Consider the following 17344-nt stretch of genomic DNA (forward strand, 5'->3'; position numbering starts at 1 on the left):
TGTTATCATTGGTTATGTTACCCTGGCCTTTGTTATCATTGGTTATGTTACCCTGGCCTTTGTTATCATTGGTTATGTTACCCTGGCATTTGCTTTCTCTGCCTTTTTTCAAGTTGCAAGTTTTGTCCCATTCATTCCAACAACATGCTGTCCCTGCCTCCCTCTGCTGATTTGCCTCTGAAGCCGAGCAGGGTCGGCACAGGTAGAACAATGAACCAGATGTTTCACCGAAAGTATAAATCTTAGGCATCGGGTTGGCATTTCCCACTCACTGCAAATGTTCTCATCGATGAAAGATTGAATCTCAATATAGTTTCCTGTTCCTAAAACTAGAATCTGTTATGAACAGAGTGGACTATGTTCTGTAGACTTTACCCTTTGCCAAAGTTTTTATTTTTTTATTATTGTTTAGAAAGAGTGCAAAGGGGCGAATTGAGTAGCCGTTCCCTAACGGAAATAGGAAAATACATGTTAGAACGCGCCAATAGGATCTCGCTAGCTCCTGCTTGCCTCTGACCACCCACCCATTGGTAACGACAGGCTGTGGACTATCTTGGGTTAGTTATAAAACATCTTTGGGGTCCCTGGATGAGAAACCTGATGTAGCTGGAAGTGCTGCAAATATACGTGTGAAAAATAAACGTGTAGAGAAATAAAAGTCGGGATCATTGTTTTCACACGGGAGAAACGTGAAAAATGTACATGTGAAACTTCACACGTGTCTGATTGAAGATTAAAAATAAATAAATAATTCACGTTTTTTTTCACATAATTTTTTCATGTTTTTCTTTTTGTATGGATATGGTAACTAGGGAAGATTGACTGTGTGTTTTGTTTTCTCGTGGCTGTGGAACTCAGCTGTCAATCAGCATGATGAGAGGGGATGGCATAAATGGGGCATGGAAGACGGGTTATTTTTGGTTGACATGTGATGCACTGATGACTGTGTGTGTGTGTGTGTGTGTGTGTGTGTGTGTGTGTGTGTGTGTGTGTGTGTGTGTGTGTGTGTGTGTGTGTGTGTGTGTGTGTGTGTGTGTGTGTGTGTGTGTGTGTGTGTGTGTGTGTGTGTGTGTGGACGTGGGAGGACAGGGACTGTGACAGGAGCTCTGTTTAACACTGATACTTTGGGGTCATTTATCTATTTTGGGCTAAAAACAGAAAGGACAAGACAGAAACAGAAGAAGCTCTCACCGCCTCGTACTATTAGTCATGACCTGTGAAATAAACTCAACATAAAAATGATTTAGTGACAAATAATGAACAAGTATTTCAGATTAGCTACCCCATACTTAAACATTAGGGTTAATGGTCTCCAAAGATCAGCGTCTAGGAGTAACTTCCACCATCTCCTGTTCCTGCTCCGGAGGGCGTGTCTTAGGAGTGGCTGGGAAGGTGATTGGTGGGATGGGTTGCCGTGGTGATAGAGAATCGGCCCCTCCCCCCATCCATCCACTCCTTCCTCACAAGCATCTTCAGTCTCCCGACTCCTATCTAATCAACACTTTCCCAGTGTTTTATCCCTGCCTTAGGAAACAGAGATGTCCTGTGTATGTCCTATGTAATACTCACAACACGTCAGTGTGCTTCTGTGGTTGTTTTCTTACTTCATTTTGTCTTTGTTGCTATCTTGCTATCTTTTGTGCTCAACTATTTGGAATATTATGTTATGCCTTTTTTGACAAATAAAAGTACCAAACATTTTCAAAAAATGCTCACACTTTTGTCAAACCCACATTAGTAATAACACTGGCTTTAGGCTGTCTTCTCTGCTCAGGGAACGCGTTCCGTTTCATCAGTGGATGAGGAGAGTTTCATCACTACCGTCCAGAGAATAACCAGCCTTAAATTGACTGACTAAACACACACACTGTCTCATGAAGATAAGAGCAACGACAGGGGGAGAAGCAGGAACATTGGATTTGGGTTCTAAAAACACCAGAGGAACAAGAGAATTGGGTGTTTAACGTCCCCTCCAGATTCATGGGGAGACAGGTGTTTTGTCAACCAATTTAGCAAGATCCCAAGACAATTACTCCTGCCTTTATTTAGCCGAGGACCATTGTTGAGAAAGAGAGAGGATAGGGAGAGGGGAGAGAGAGAAACAGAAAGAGAGAGAGAAACAGAAAGAGAGAGAGAAACAGAAAGAGAGAGAGAAACAGAAAGAGAGAAACAGAAAGAGAGAGAGAGAGAGAGATAAATGGAGAGAGAGAAACAGAAAGAGAGAAACAGAAAGAGAGAGAAACAGAGAGAGAGAAACAGAGAGAGAGAAATAGAAAGAGAGAAACAGAAAGAGAGAGAGAGAGATAAACGGAGAGAGAGAAACAGAAAGAGAGAGAGAAACAGAAAGAGAGAGAGAGAGAGATAAACGGAGAGAGAGAAACAGAAAGAGAGAGAAACAGAGAGAGAGAAACAGAAAGAGAGAGAAACAGAGAGAGAGAGAAACAGAAAGAGAGAGAGAGAAACAGAGAGAGAGAAAGAGAATGAAACAGAAAGAGAGAGAAACAGAGAGAGAGAAAGAGAGAGCGAGAGAGAAACAGAGAGAGAGAAACAGAAAGAGAGAGAAACAGAGAGAGAGAAACAGAAAGAGAGAAACAGAAAGAGAGAGAAACAGAGAGAGAGAAACAGAAAGAGAGAAACAGAAAGAGAGAGACAGAGAGAGAGAAACAGAAAGAGAGAAACAGAAAGAGAGACAGAGAGCGAGAGAGAGAGAGAAACAGAAAGAGAGAGAGAGAGAGAGAAACAGAAAGAGAGAGAGAGAGAAACAGAAAGAGAGAGAGCGAGAGAGAGAGAAACAGAAACCGAAAGAGAGAGAGAAACAGAAAGAGAGAGAGAGAAACAGAAAGAGAGAGAAACAGAGAGAGAGAAACAGAAAGAGAGAAACAGAAAGAGAGAGAAACAGAGAGAGAGAAACAGAAAGAGAGAAACAGAAAGAGAGAGACAGAGAGAGAGAAACAGAAAGAGAGAAACAGAAAGAGAGACAGAGAGCGAGAGAGAGAGAGAAACAGAAAGAGAGAGAGAAAGAGAGAAACAGAAAGAGAGAGAGAGAGAAACAGAAAGAGAGAGAGCGAGAGAGAGAGAAACAGAAACCGAAAGAGAGAGAGAAACAGAAAGAGAGAGAGAGAAACAGAAAGAGAGAGAGCGAGAGAGAGAGAAACAGAAACCGAAAGAGAGAGAGAAACAGAAAGAGAAACAGAGAGAGAGAGAGAAACAGAGAGAGAGAGAGAAACAGAAAGAGAGAGAAAGGGATAGCACATTGGAGGGAAAGTGTTCAGATCACACAATAACTAGGGCCTACTGTTTCTCTGTGTACTCCGTGTCTGTAGAACAATAGATAGATACAGCCCCATTCTTAGTGAATGGCCCTTCAGCACGCAGACCTGCTCTTCTCTCCAGAACATTAGTGGTGTGGCAACCTAGAAGTGGATGGGTAACCATATCGCTGTCACAGAATGAATATCATGTAGATCACACTTGGGTCAACAATAGTGAGGAGAATCTCACTGTGAGCTTGAATGAATACGACTGGCCATCTTGAATTTGTGTGGTAGAACATGTACTGTAGATGGAGCGCTTAACCCATTGGTGTCAGCTGTAATGTAGCCTGTTCAGAGCTGTAATGTAGCCTGTTCAGAGCTGTAATGTAGCCTGTTCAGAGCTGTAATGTAGCCCTGTTCAGAGCTGTAATGTAGCCTGTTCAGAGCTGTAATGTAGCCCTGTTCAGAGCTGTAATGTAGCCCTGTTCAGAGCTGTAATGTAGCCTGTTCAGAGCTGTAATGTAGCCTGTTCAGAGCTGTAATGTAGCCTGTTCAGAGCTGTAATGTAGCCTGTTCAGAGCTGTGATGTAGCTTGTTCAGAGCTGTAATGTAGCCCTGTTCAGAGCTGTAATGTAGCCTGTTCAGAGCTGTAATGTAGCCTGTTCAGAGCTGTAATGTAGCCTGTTCAGAGCTGTGATGTAGCCTGTTCAGAGCTGTGATGTAGCCCTGTTTATAGCTGTAATGTAGCCTGTTCAGAGCTGTGATGTAGCCTGTTCAGAGCTGTAATGTAGCCTGTTCAGAGCTGTGATGTAGCCTGTTCAGAGCTATAATGTAGCCCTGTTCAGAGCTGTAATGTAGCCTGTTCAGAGCTGTAATGTAGCCTGTTCAGAGCTGTGATGTAGCCTGTTCAGAGCTGTAATGTAGCCCTGTTCAGAGCTGTGATGTAGCCTGTTCAGAGCTGTGATGTAGCCCTGTTCAGAGCTGTAATGTAGCCCTGTTCAGAGCTGTAATGTAGCCCTGTTCAGAGCTGTGATGTAGCCTGTTCAGAGCTGTGATGTAGCCTGTTCAGAGCTGTAATGTAGCCCTGTTCAGAGCTGTGATGTAGCCCTGTTCAGAGCTGTAATGTAGCCTGTTCAGAGCTGTGATGTAGCCTGTTCAGAGCTGTAATGTAGCCTGTTCAGAGCTGTGATGTAGCCCTGTTCAGAGCTGTAATGTAGCCCTGTTCAGAGCTATAATGTAGCCCTGTTCAGAGCTGTAATGTAGCCCTGTTCAGAGCTGTAATGTAGCCTGTTCAGAGCTGTAATGTAGCCTGTTCAGAGCTGTGATGTAGCCTGTTCAGAGCTGTGATGTAGCCTGTTCAGAGCTGTAATGTAGCCCTGTTCAGAGCTGTAATGTAGCCTGTTCAGAGCTGTGATGTAGCCTGTTCAGAGCTGTAATGTAGCTCTGTTCAGAGCTGTAATGTAGCCTGTTCAGAGCTGTGATGTAGCCTGTTCAGAGCTGTAATGTAGCCTGTTCAGAGCTGTAATGTAGCCTGTTCAGAGCTGTGATGTAGCCTGTTCAGAGCTGTAATGTAGCCCTGTTCAGAGCTGTAATGTAGCCTGTTCAGAACTGTGATGTAGCCTGTTCAGAGCTGTGATGTAGCCTGTTCAGAGCTGTGATGTAGCCTGTTCAGAACTGTGATGTAGCCTGTTCAGAACTGTGATGTAGCCTGTTCAGAGCTGTAATGTAGCCTGTTCAGAGCTGTGATGTAGCCCTGTTCAGAGCTGTAATGTAGCCTGTTCAGAGCTGTAATGTAGCCTGTTCAGAGCTGTGATGTAGCCCTGTTCAGAGCTGTGATGTAGCCCTGTTCAGAGCTGTGATGTAGCCTGTTCAGAGCTGTAATGTAGCCCTGTTCAGAGCTGTAATGTAGCCTGTTCAGAGCTGTGATGTAGCCCTGTTCAGAGCTGTAATGTAGCCTGTTCAGAGCTGTAATGTAGCCTGTTCAGAGCTGTAATGTAGCCTGTTCAGAGCTGTAATGTAGCCTGTTCAGAGCTGTAATGTAGCCTGTTCAGAGCTGTAATGTAGCCTGTTCAGAGCTGTGATGTAGCCTGTTCAGAGCTGTGATGTAGCCTGTTCAGAGCTGTAATGTAGCCCTGTTCAGAGCTGTAATGTAGCCTGTTCAGAGTTGTGATGTACCTGTGTTCAGAGCTGTGATGTACCTGTGTTCAGAGTTGTGATGTACCTGTGTTCAGAGTTGTGATGTACCTGTGTTCAGAGTTGTGATGTACCTGTGTTCAGAGTTGTGATGTACCTGTGTTCAGAGCTGTGATGTACCTGTGTTCAGAGCTGTGATGTACCTGTGTTCAGAGTTGTGATGTACCTGTGTTCAGAGTTGTGATGTACCTGTGTTCAGAGCTGTGATGTACCTGTGTTCAGAGCTGTGATGTACCTGTGTTCAGAGTTGTGATGTACCTGTGTTCAGAGCTGTGATGTACCTGTGTTCAGAGTTGTGATGTACCTATGTTCAGAGCTGTGATGTACCTGTGTTCAGAGCTGTGATGTACCTGTGTTCAGAGCTGTGATGTACCTGTGTTCAGAGCTGTGATGTACCTGTGTTCAGAGTTGTGATGTACCTGTGTTCAGAGCTGTGATGTACCTGTGTTCAGAGTTGTGATGTACCTATGTTCAGAGCTGTGATGTACCTGTGTTCAGAGCTGTGATGTACCTGTGTTCAGAGTTGTGATGTACCTATAGCAGAGCTGTGATGTACCTGTGTTCAGAGCTGTGATGTACCTGTGTTCAGAGTTGTGATGTACCTATGTTCAGAGCTGTGATGTACCTGTGTTCAGAGCTGTGATGTACCTGTGTTCAGAGCTGTGATGTACCTGTGTTCAGAGCTGTGATGTACCTGTGTTCAGAGTTGTGATGTACCTGTGTTCAGAGCTGTGATGTACCTGTGTTCAGAGTTGTGATGTACCTGTGTTCAGAGTTGTGATGTACCTGTGTTCAGAGTTGTGATGTACCTGTGTTCAGAGCTGTGATGTACCTGTGTTCAGAGCTGTGATGTACCTGTGTTCAGAGTTGTGATGTACCTGTGTTCAGAGCTGTGATGTACCTGTGTTCAGAGCTGTGATGTACCTGTGTTCAGAGCTGTGATGTACCTGTGTTCAGAGTTGTCATGTACCTATAGCAGAGCGTGTATAACGTAATGGTAAATTCCTGTTCTTCTCCTCAGGGGGCTAAACTGCCCATGTCCATCATCATCGTTGGAGTGGGACAGGCTGAGTTTGACGGTAAGAAGCTACACCTCCTTTTCTTGACATTATTACTGTTAATATAATTATATTATATGCCATGTAACAGATGCTATAGCCAAAGCAACTTACAGTTATGTGTATTGATTTTACCTACGGCTGGTCCCGGGAATAGAACCCACTATGTTGGCGTTGCCAGTGTCATGATCTAACTAACTGAGATACAGACGACCATTACAACATTACTACACATACTGCAGTTAGACCTGAAACTTTGTCACGTACAGGTTACAATACCTGTTGTTGTAGGTTACAATACCTGTTGTTGTAGATTACAATACCTGTTGTTGTAGGTTACAATACCTGTTGTTGTAGATTACAATACCTGTTGTTGTAGGTTACAATACCTGTTGTTGTAGATTACAATACCTGTTGTTGTAGGTTACAATACCTGTTGTTGTAAATTACAATACCTGTTGTTGTAGATTACAATACCTGTTGTTGTAGATTACAATACCTGTTGTTGTAGGTTACAATACCTGTTGTTGTAGTAGTTTTCGATACCAATATCAAGAAAAAAATGACTACCTGGTATTATTGCTCAATAATCACATTTGCTGTTCTCTGAGTGCTGGACCTAAAACATTATAAAGACCTGTTTAGACTTAATGTTTAAACCTTTATCTGATATTTATTGTTTAAACTTTACCCAGATCCGCTGATCTTTAATACATTCAGACAACTAATCAAAAGGCACTTTGCAGCCGCTCCACGTTCTCATCATTACCATTAGCCTGCCCTGAAACATCATTGATTGAGAGTGAGTCCACGATTAACTGATTCAATTTATACAATTCAGACATGCAGTAGCCAGGTGCTGTGCTGTAGCCAGGTGCTGTATTGCTGCTCTCGTTTCTAGCAATTAGTCAGACGAATGACCTGCAAGACAATTAGCAACTCATTTTGATTCAAGAGAGAGAGAGAGAGAGAGAGAGAGAGAGAGAGAGAGAGAGAGAGAGAGAGAGAGAGAGAGAGAGAGAGAGAGAGAGAGAGAGAGAGAGAGAGAGAGAGAGAGAGAGAGAGAGAGAGAGAGAGAGAGAGAGAGAGAGAGAGAGAGAGAGAGAGAGAGAGAGAGAGAGAGAGAGAGAGAGAGAGAGAGAGAGAGAGTATGGTGGTATGGGGTTGAGTGGGTTTTGGTGTAATGTAGTTTGAAGTGGTCAGGGCTAATGGCTGGGTTCATCAGGGTTCTTAGGAGTTCTTATGAATTTCAAGTAGAGTTCTGATTAACGAGCTCATGATTATTAGATGCTCTATCGTCAGGCAGAATAGATTAGAATTGAGACAGGTCATCTCAACATTAATGTGGTTCCTGTAGGAGGTAGAATCTGAAGAGTTTATGAAAATAACATGTTTGTGGTTTGCCAGTAAGAAAGAGGGAAAATAAAGTGATTAAAACATCAATTAATAAACATACGTGTAGTCAGAGCATGAGCTGACCAGCTGGCAAGTGTCTTCACTGACATGTTCAACCTCTCCCTGACCCAGTCTGTAATACCAACATGTTTAAAACCTGTTATGGCTGCAAGGGGCAGTATTGAGTAGCCTGATAAAATGTGTCCATTTCAAACGGCGTCGTACTCAATTCTTGCTCGTACAATATGCATATTATTATTACTATTGGATAGAAAACACTCTCTAGTTTCTAAAACCGTTTGAATTATTTCTCTGAGTGAAACAGAACTCATTCTGCAGCACTTTTCCTGACCCGGAAGTTCAAAGTCTGAAACCGAGGCTCTCTTCCTCTTCCTGCCTATAAATGGGCAATGAACGTAAGAGTCTACGTACACTTCATACACCTTCCTCTGGGTGTCAAGAAGGCTGTGAGAGAAGAAAGGAGGTGATTATCTCGATCTGGGATGGAATAAATCCTCTTGGAATGACGTGTACCCAATTTCCGGTACTCTGAAGGACGCAATTTGGACAGTGGGGTTGCCTTTTGTTTTGCTGACGTTATAGGCGAATATTATTTCCGGCTTTGATTTTATTTGATACATGTCACCATATCATCGTAACGTATGTTTTTTCAATATAGTTTCATCAGATTATTGAAATTTTTTCGGGAGTTTTACCGTGTTCCGTTCTCTTCCGTTTGTTTACATGGAGAGATCCGTGCAACCCGGCTAGCGCGCTTGCTAAATGGAGAGAGAAAGTTGCCATTCTGAATCCAAACAACGACTCATCTGGACAAAGGACACCTTGTTCAACATTCTGATGAAAGATCAGCAAAAGTAAGACCCAATTTATGATGTTATTTCATATATCTGTCGTAGTCGCCGGCGCCCAAGTGTTTCTATTGTGCTAAGCTAAGCTAATATAACGCTACATTTTGTTTTCGCTGTAAAACACTTAATAAATCGGAAATATTGTCTGGCATCACAAGATGCCTGTCTTTCATTTACTGTACACTATGTATTTTTCAGAAATGTTTTATGATGAGTAATTAGGTATTTGACGTTGGTGTCTGTAAATATTATGGCTGCTTTCGGTGCAATTTCTGATTGTAGCTGAAATGTAAACTATGATTTATACCTGAAATATGCAAATTTTTCGAACAAAACATATGCTATACAATAAATATGTTATCAGACTGTCATCTGATGAGGTTGTTTCTTGGTTAGTGGCTATTTATATCTTTATTTGGCCGAATTTGTGATAGCTACTGATGGAGTCAAAAACTGATGGAGTAAGAATAGTGGTGTCTTTTGCTAACGTGGTTAGCTAATAGATTTACATATTGTGTCTTCCCTGTAAAACATTTTAAAAATCGGACATGTTGGCTTGATTCACAAGATGTGCACCTTTCATCTGGTGTCTTGGACTTGTTAATGTGTGAAAGTTAAATATTTAAAAAAAATATCTTTTGAATTTCGCGCCCTGCACTTGAGCTGGATGTTGTCATAAGTGTACCGGTGTCGGGCTGCAGCCCAAACAGGTTAAAGCAGACCACCATAGTCCCTGTGCCCAAGAACGCCAAGGTAACCTGTCTAAATGACTACCGCACCGTAGCACTCACGTCTGTAGCCATGTAGTGCTTTGAAAGGCTGATCATGGCTCACATCAACACCATCATCCCAGACACACTGGATCCACTCCAATTCACATACCTCACCAACAGAGCCACAGATGATGCCATCTCTATTGCACTCCACACTGCCCTTTCCCACTTAGACAAGGGGAACACCAATGTGAGAAGGCTGTTCATTGACTACAGCTCAGCGTTCAACACCATAGTGCCCTCCAAGCTCATCACCAAGCTAAGGATCCTGGGACTGAACACCTTCTGCTTCTGGATCCTGTACTTCCTGACGAGCCGCCCCCAGGTGGTAAGGGTAGGCAACAACACATCCACCATGCTGACCCTTATCACGGGGGCCCCTCAAGGGTCCATGCTTAGTCCCTTCCTGTACTCCCACGACTGCGTGGCTGTGGCCGCGGACGACTCCAACACCATCATTAAGTTTGCAGACGACGCGATGGGTTAGGCCTGATCACCGACGACGATGAGATAAGGAGATAGGGAGGAGGTCAATAACCTGGCAGTGTGGTGCCAGAACCACAACCTCTCCCTCAACGTCAGCAAGACAAAGGAGCTGATTGTGAACTATAAGAAGCGGAGGGCTGAGCACACCCTAATTCACATCGACGGGACTTCAGTGAAGCGGGTCGAGAGCTTCAAGTTCGTAGGTGTTCACATCGCTAAGGATCATGGTCCACACACACCAACACAGTCGTGAAGAGGGCACGACAGCGCCTCTTCCCCCTCAGTAGGCTGAAAAGACTTGCCATGGGTCCACAGATCCTCACCATTGAGTACATCTTGACTGGCTGCATCACTGCCTGGTATGGCAACTGCATGGCATCTGACCGCAAGGCACTACAGAGAATAGTGAGTACAGCCCAATACATCACTGGAGCCGAGCTCCCTGTCATCCAGGACCTGTATACAAGGCGGTGTCAGAGGAAAGCCCTAAAAACGGTTAAAGACTCCAGCCACCCAAGTCATAGAGTGTTGTCTCTGCTACCACACGGTAAGTGGGACCGATGCACCAAGTCTGGAACCAACAGGACCCGGTAAAGCTTCTACCCCCAAGACATAAAACCCGCTATAAGACTGCTAAATAGTTAGTCCGGGTAGCTGTGGTTAACTATTTAACTCTCTGCATTGACCCTTTTTATTACTAACTTTTTGACTCATCACATATGCTGCTGCTACTGTTTAATATCTGTCACTTTATTCTTAGTTAGATATACAGTACCAGTTAAAAGTTTGGACACACCTACTCATTCAAGGGTTTCTATTTTTACTACTTTTTACATTGCAGAATAATAGTGAAGACATCAAAACGATGAAATAACACATATGGAATCATGTTGTAACCAAAAAAGTGTTAAACAAATCAAAACATATTTTATATTTGAGATTCTTAGTAGCCACCCTTTGCCTTGATGACAGCTTCAAACACTCTTGGTATTCTCTCAACCAGCTTCACCTGGAAAGCTTTTTCAACAGTCTTGAAGGAGTTCCCACATATGCTGAGCACTTGTTGGCTGTTTTTCCTTCACTGTGCAGTCCAACTCATCCCAAACCATCTCAATTGGGTTGAGGTCGGGTGATTGTGGAGGCCAGGTCATCTGATGCAATACTGCATCACTCCCCTTCTTGGTCAAATAGCCCTTACACAGCCTGGAGGTCATTGTCCTGTTGAAAAGAAAATGATAGTTCCACTAAGGGCAAACCAGATGGGATGGTGTATCGCTGCAGAATGCTGTGGTAGCCATGCTGGATAAGTGTGCCTTTAATGCTAAATAAATCACTGACAGTGTCACCAGCAAAGCACTCCCACACCATCACACCTCCTCCTCCATGCTTCACGATGGGAACCACACATAAAGAGATCCTCCGTTCACCTACTCTGCGTCTCACAAAGACACGAAGGTTGGAACCAAAAATATCAAATGTGGACTCATCAGACCAAAGGACAGATTTCCACCAGTCTAATGTCCGTTGCTCATGTTTCTTGGCCCAAGCAAGTCTCTTCTAATTATCGGTGTCCTTTAGTAGTGGTTTCTTTGCAGCAATTCGACCATGAAGGCCTGATTCACGCAGTCTCCTCTGAACAGTTGATGTTGAGATGTGTCGTTTCTCTTTGCTTATTTGAGCTGTTCTTGCCATAATATGGACTTGGTCTTTTACAAAATTGGGCTATCTTCTGTATACCACCCCTACCTTGTCACAACACAACTGATTGGCTCAAATGCATTAAGAAGGAAAGAAATTCCACAAATGAACTTTTAACAAGGCACATCTGTTAATTGAAATGCATTCCAGGTGACTACCTCATGAATCTGGTTGAGAGAATGCCAAGGGTGTGCAAAGCTGTCATCCAGGCAAAGGGTGGCTACTTTGAAGAATCTCAAATATAAAATATATTTAGATTTGTTTAACACTTTTTTGTCACTACATGATTCCATATGTGTTATTTCATAGTTTTGATGTCTTCACTATGATCCTACAATATAGAAAATAATAAAAATATAAAAATAAAGAAATACCCTTGAATGAGTAGGTGTGTCCAAACTTTTGACTGGTACTGTACATATCTACCTCAATTAGTTTGTACCCCTGCACATAAACTCAGTACTGGTACCCCGTGTACATAGCCAAGTTATTTTTACTCATTGTGTATTTATTCCTTGTGTTACTATTTTCTTTCTCTCTGCATTGTTGGGAAGGACCCATGAGTCAGCATTTCACTGTTAGTCTACACCTGTTGTTTACGAAGCATGTGACAAATAAAACATTATTTTATATACTAGGCAACACATTTGAAAATGCTCAAATCACAGAAATAGTTTTTCATCAAATTCGTCATTGCTCTTGAAAACAAGATTTTCATCTCAATGAGACCAAGTTGTTGTAATGATTGGGAGGGGTATGTCTAAAAAGATTTGACACAAAAATCATCTGTACTAGTTGTCCAGTCTCTGGTCTTGTCCCGTCTTGTCCCATCTTGATTACTGTCTGGTAATATGGTCAAGTGCAGCAAAGAAAGACCTAGCAAAGCTGCAGCTGCCTCAGAACAGAGCAGCGCACCTTGTCCTTAACCGCAGATACAGAACTAACGTCAACAACATGCCAGTCTTTCCTGGTTGAGGGTTGATGAGAGATGAACTGCTTCTCTTCTGGTTTTTATGAGAAATATTACTGTGATAAACATTCCAGATTGTCTACATAATCAAATAACATTCAGCTCAGACAACCAGACATACCCCAGACATACCCCACAAGACATGTCACCAGGGGTCTCTTCAGACACCCATACATACCCCACAAGACATTCCACCAGGGGTCTCTTCAGACACCCATACATACCCCACAAGACATGCCTCCAAGGGTCTCTTCAGACACCCATACATACCCCACAAGACATGCCACCAGGGGTCTCTTCAGACACCCATACATACCCCACACGACATTCCACCAGGGGTCTCTTCAGACACCCATACATACCCCACAAGACATGCCTCCAGGGGTCTCTTCAGACACCCATCCATACCCCACAAGACATGTCACCAGGGGTCTCTTCAGACACCCATACATATCCCACAAGACATGCCACCAGGGGTCTCTTCAGACACCCATACATACCCCACAAGACATGTCACCAGGGGTCTCTTCACAGTCCCCAAGTCCAAAACAAATTCACGGCAATGCACAGTGATATACGAAATCTCCAATGACTCACGCAAAATGATCTTTAAAAAATGGATTAATCAACATTTAATGGAACGGTGGGACTGTGAGGACACACACACACACACACACACACACACACACACACACGGATGGCAAGAACAGGACTATAGAGAAGAGTTGGACAGAAAGAGATAAAGAAACAAATAGAGAAACAGAAGTTGAGTAGAACCTGAACATGTTGTACTGGAACATATTTACCTGCCACAGGAAATAGCAGATGTGAACAGATGATCAAATATTTAATGTGAAGCACACAAACACGAACACACACACACACACACACACACACAAACACACACTAGAACACACACACACACAAACACACACTAGAACACACACACACAAACACACACACGAACACACACACACACACACAAATACACACACACGCACACACATACACACACACACACAAACACACACACACAAGCACACACACACAAACACAAGCACACACACACACAAACACACACACACACACAAACACAAATACACGCACACAGACTAACACACAAACACACATATACACAAATACACACACCAACACCAGCACACACACTAACACACACATTGTTTTTTAGCTGTATTGTTTGTATATCGTTGTATTTTACAATTGTGTGACTGTCCTTGTTTATCATTGTATCATCAGTGTTTTGTTACTTGTCAAATCTTGTGTTTTTTGTGGAGCCCAGGAAGAGTAGCTGCTGCTTGATTTGATTTTAAAAGTGTTCTTGTGTGTGTTTGGTGTGTGTTTGGTGTGTGTTTGATTTGTGTTTGTTCTCTTAACCCTGCAGCCATGGTGGAGTTGGATGGTGATGACATCAGAATCTCTTCCAGAGGGAAGCTGGCAGAGAGAGACATTGTCCAGGTGACTCACACACACACACACTTTAGTAAGTCACACAGGCCATGAACAAACACAGCTTTTCTTGACCAGTTGAAATGTCATGGCTTTCCCTAGGAGGTCTTTATCCAGTGAGGGGTATTGTTGGATTTTTTAAGCATTCATTTACAGTTTGTTTTACAATCACTTGGACCCATTTCTCAATACTTAGGTCACTTTTTCAAAACTCTTCACACAGTTCTCCTAATCAACTTTCAGCTTGGCACAGTAGTTCATTTCACATCCAAAATGCACTAAAACACTTCATACACGTCTCAAATCAACAGTTCTTCCATAACACTAGCAAAAGTTGTCACCCAACAAGCACACTTTTTCACTCATAGAACAATGACCTAAAAAACACTAACAACAGGTAGCATTACACAATGTTTTATTTTGTCAAATGTCTTTACAAAACAAGAATGACACCTCTCTACTGTTTAGAATTCACTGCAGTATATGTTACAGGAATGAATCAGACATGATGCAATATGCTTAAATATGTTTTATGTCATTCTTTGGCATTGAGTGATTCCAAAATACAAGAATTTGTATATACACCATCTACTGATACAGATACAGTAGCAATGCTAGTCAACCCTGTCTTCTGCATGGCCACAGGTTCTCATCCACATCACATCTTATGTCATCTTGGGCAATACACCTAGGAAATAATATTTTGGCATGCCTGGTCCATCCCTGGCATACTTCTGCAGATATGTCCAGGCATCCAGCATTCATTGCGTCCAGGAGGGACATTTGATCATGTTGTCGTGTCTTTGGCATCATTAAATGAAGACTTCGTTTTTATCAAAGATTCTCTGTAATTATTATTACGCGATTAAACTGATTAATCATGTAACTGTAATTAACTAGGAAGTCGGGGCACCAAGGAAAATATTCAGATTACAAAGTTATAATTTTCCTAATATAACTTTTCAGATATTTTCATATATGATCAATTAGTCTTCTTAATTAATGAATTATTTACTTTACCTCACGTTAGTCTCATTCCAAACGTCGTAAATTGTTGGTTATCTGCACGAACCCAGTCTTCACTATGAGTCATCCATACATCAATTGTCTTAAATCATTTATTTACTAACTAAATAATTCACAGAAATGCATAAACAAACAAACAAAGTAAATATGGTTACAAGAAATGATAGGGGAATTTGCCCTAGTGGGCTAAACCAGCTTGGCGGCTTGTTAGACAAAAGGGAAGTGGGGGTCAGCTGAGAAGTCACTACAGAGTTGATAATTATAACAATTGAAATGCTAATCCTTTGCACATGAACGCTCACTCATTCGGGAATAATTGCAATCAATATATATATATATATGCTCAGTGTGTCGTCAGGATCTCTGCTGAAAAGTTAGTTTCTGTTGGAGAGTTTCGTCCTCTCTCTCTCTGTCGTGGTTAGAGTGGATTGTTCAGAGTGACATTCATTCATGTCGTTATGGATAGGTGTTTCGGTGGTTGTCGTTCTTCGCGTTCAATGATACCGAATTCCTAGCTGCAGACTAGTAATTAATATCAAAGACTTGTTCTTATTCTGTCAGTATCGATAGTCTAAGAGTTTAACCACGTGGAATGGTTAAAAGATTCAGCAGTCTGGTCTCAAACCTTGGCCCTCTCGTTATCGAGGTAAGCTGGTCTGCAACCTTTGTCCTCTCGTGATTGAGAGAAACATGGTCTGGTGACAGAAAACCCGAGTGGGGGTTTTATTCGGAAGTTGCAGAAAAGGGCCTGTCCCAGGATGCCCGACCATAACTGTGCTCATGGGCGGTCCTCTGATTTAGTTAAACTCAAAAGGGAATTGGAGTTTCCTTCATTAAACAGTCCAAAATCACATTACACAATTTTACAAGCAGTTTCATACTCACTCATTCATCTTATACAATTAGATGTAAATCTCATATCTGAGGCTATTATATAAACAGCGTTATGGTAATGTGGCCGCACCGTCTCCCATGAGCTTCCCCAAGTTGTACCAAACGGACCAGTTCGTAGCTGGATTCTTCACCGATCTTTTATACCTTCTCCAGAACATAAATGTTGTTCGGACCTCAAGTTCTGTGAGGTGGAAGAAATTCCTTTGTTCTCTATGAAACTTCACTCTGTCTCTATACTGTGGCCATGAGGCAGGATCTTCCCTAGGAATTTACGACCTCTCTGACCACAGCAGCCTGGTTGTAGGAGGCAGAGAGAGGGGGGTGGTGCTCGCTGTACCCAAAGAGGGCAACATCATGACAATGTGGATGGTGGTCATAAACCTTCCACCTCCATGAGGAAAATAATTCCTCTATGGGGTTGAGGAATGGAGAGTAAGGTGGGAGGAAAAGTGACACCATCCTGGGATGATCTGCAAACCACTCTGTGACTGCATGGGACTGGTGAAATGCCACATTGTCCCATACAATTACAAACGTTGGCTGGTGTTGTAAGGCCCAATTAGCAGTTTGTGTAACAGCAATCCATCAGAGGATATTGCTGCACACATTGTGATGTTGGCACCCCTCTGGCCCGGGACATCCACTGTGGCTCTTTTCCCAATCACATTCCTTCCTCGCCGCCGTGTTTTGGCCAAGTTGAAACCAGCCTCATCCACAAAGATGAATATGTAGGGTGTTTGCCTGGCTTCAATCTCCATGACTCTCTAAAATAAATCCACAAGGCAACATAAGAGTTATTACGGTAGTTTACATTATACCTATTAACTTCTAGTTCCTCCCAAACCCGGATCCGGGAGCACCCCCACCAGTAAAAAAGCTGACTAGCATAGCCTAGCATAGCGTCACAAGTAAATACTAGCATCTAAATATCATTAAATCACAAGTCCAAGACACCAGATGAAAGATACACTTCTTGTGAATCCAGCAATCATTTCTGATTTTTTAAATGTTTTACAGGGAAGACACAATATGTAAATCTATTAGCTAACCACGTTAGCAAAAGACACCATTTTTCTTAGTCCACCATTTTTTCTCTCCACCAGTAGCTATCACCAATTCGACCAAATAAAGATATTGATAGCCACTAACCAAGAAAAAACTTCATCAGATGACAGTCTGATAACATATTTATTGTATAGCATAGGTTTTGTTAGAAAAATGTGCATATTTCAGGTATAAATCATAGTTTACAATTGCACCC

The 17344-nt window shown here is 42.5% G+C and overlaps 1 protein-coding gene across 1 annotated transcript in view; it reads left to right on the forward strand.

Moving 5' to 3' along the window:
• LOC120020020 (copine-8-like) overlaps nucleotides 1–17344 on the forward strand; it is a gene marked incomplete at its 3' end in the record, with an annotated part of 50049 nt that overhangs the window by 29851 nt on the left and 2854 nt on the right. Inside the window, exons 4-5 of the mRNA XM_038963446.1 lie at nucleotides 6469–6526; nucleotides 14099–14172. Coding sequence (XP_038819374.1) covers nucleotides 6469–6526; nucleotides 14099–14172 — 132 coding nt within the window. The remainder of the gene's footprint in view (nucleotides 1–6468; nucleotides 6527–14098; nucleotides 14173–17344) is intronic.

This window comes from Salvelinus namaycush, chromosome 2 (genome assembly GCF_016432855.1).
Source record: "Salvelinus namaycush isolate Seneca chromosome 2, SaNama_1.0, whole genome shotgun sequence".
NCBI lineage: Eukaryota > Metazoa > Chordata > Actinopteri > Salmoniformes > Salmonidae > Salvelinus > Salvelinus namaycush.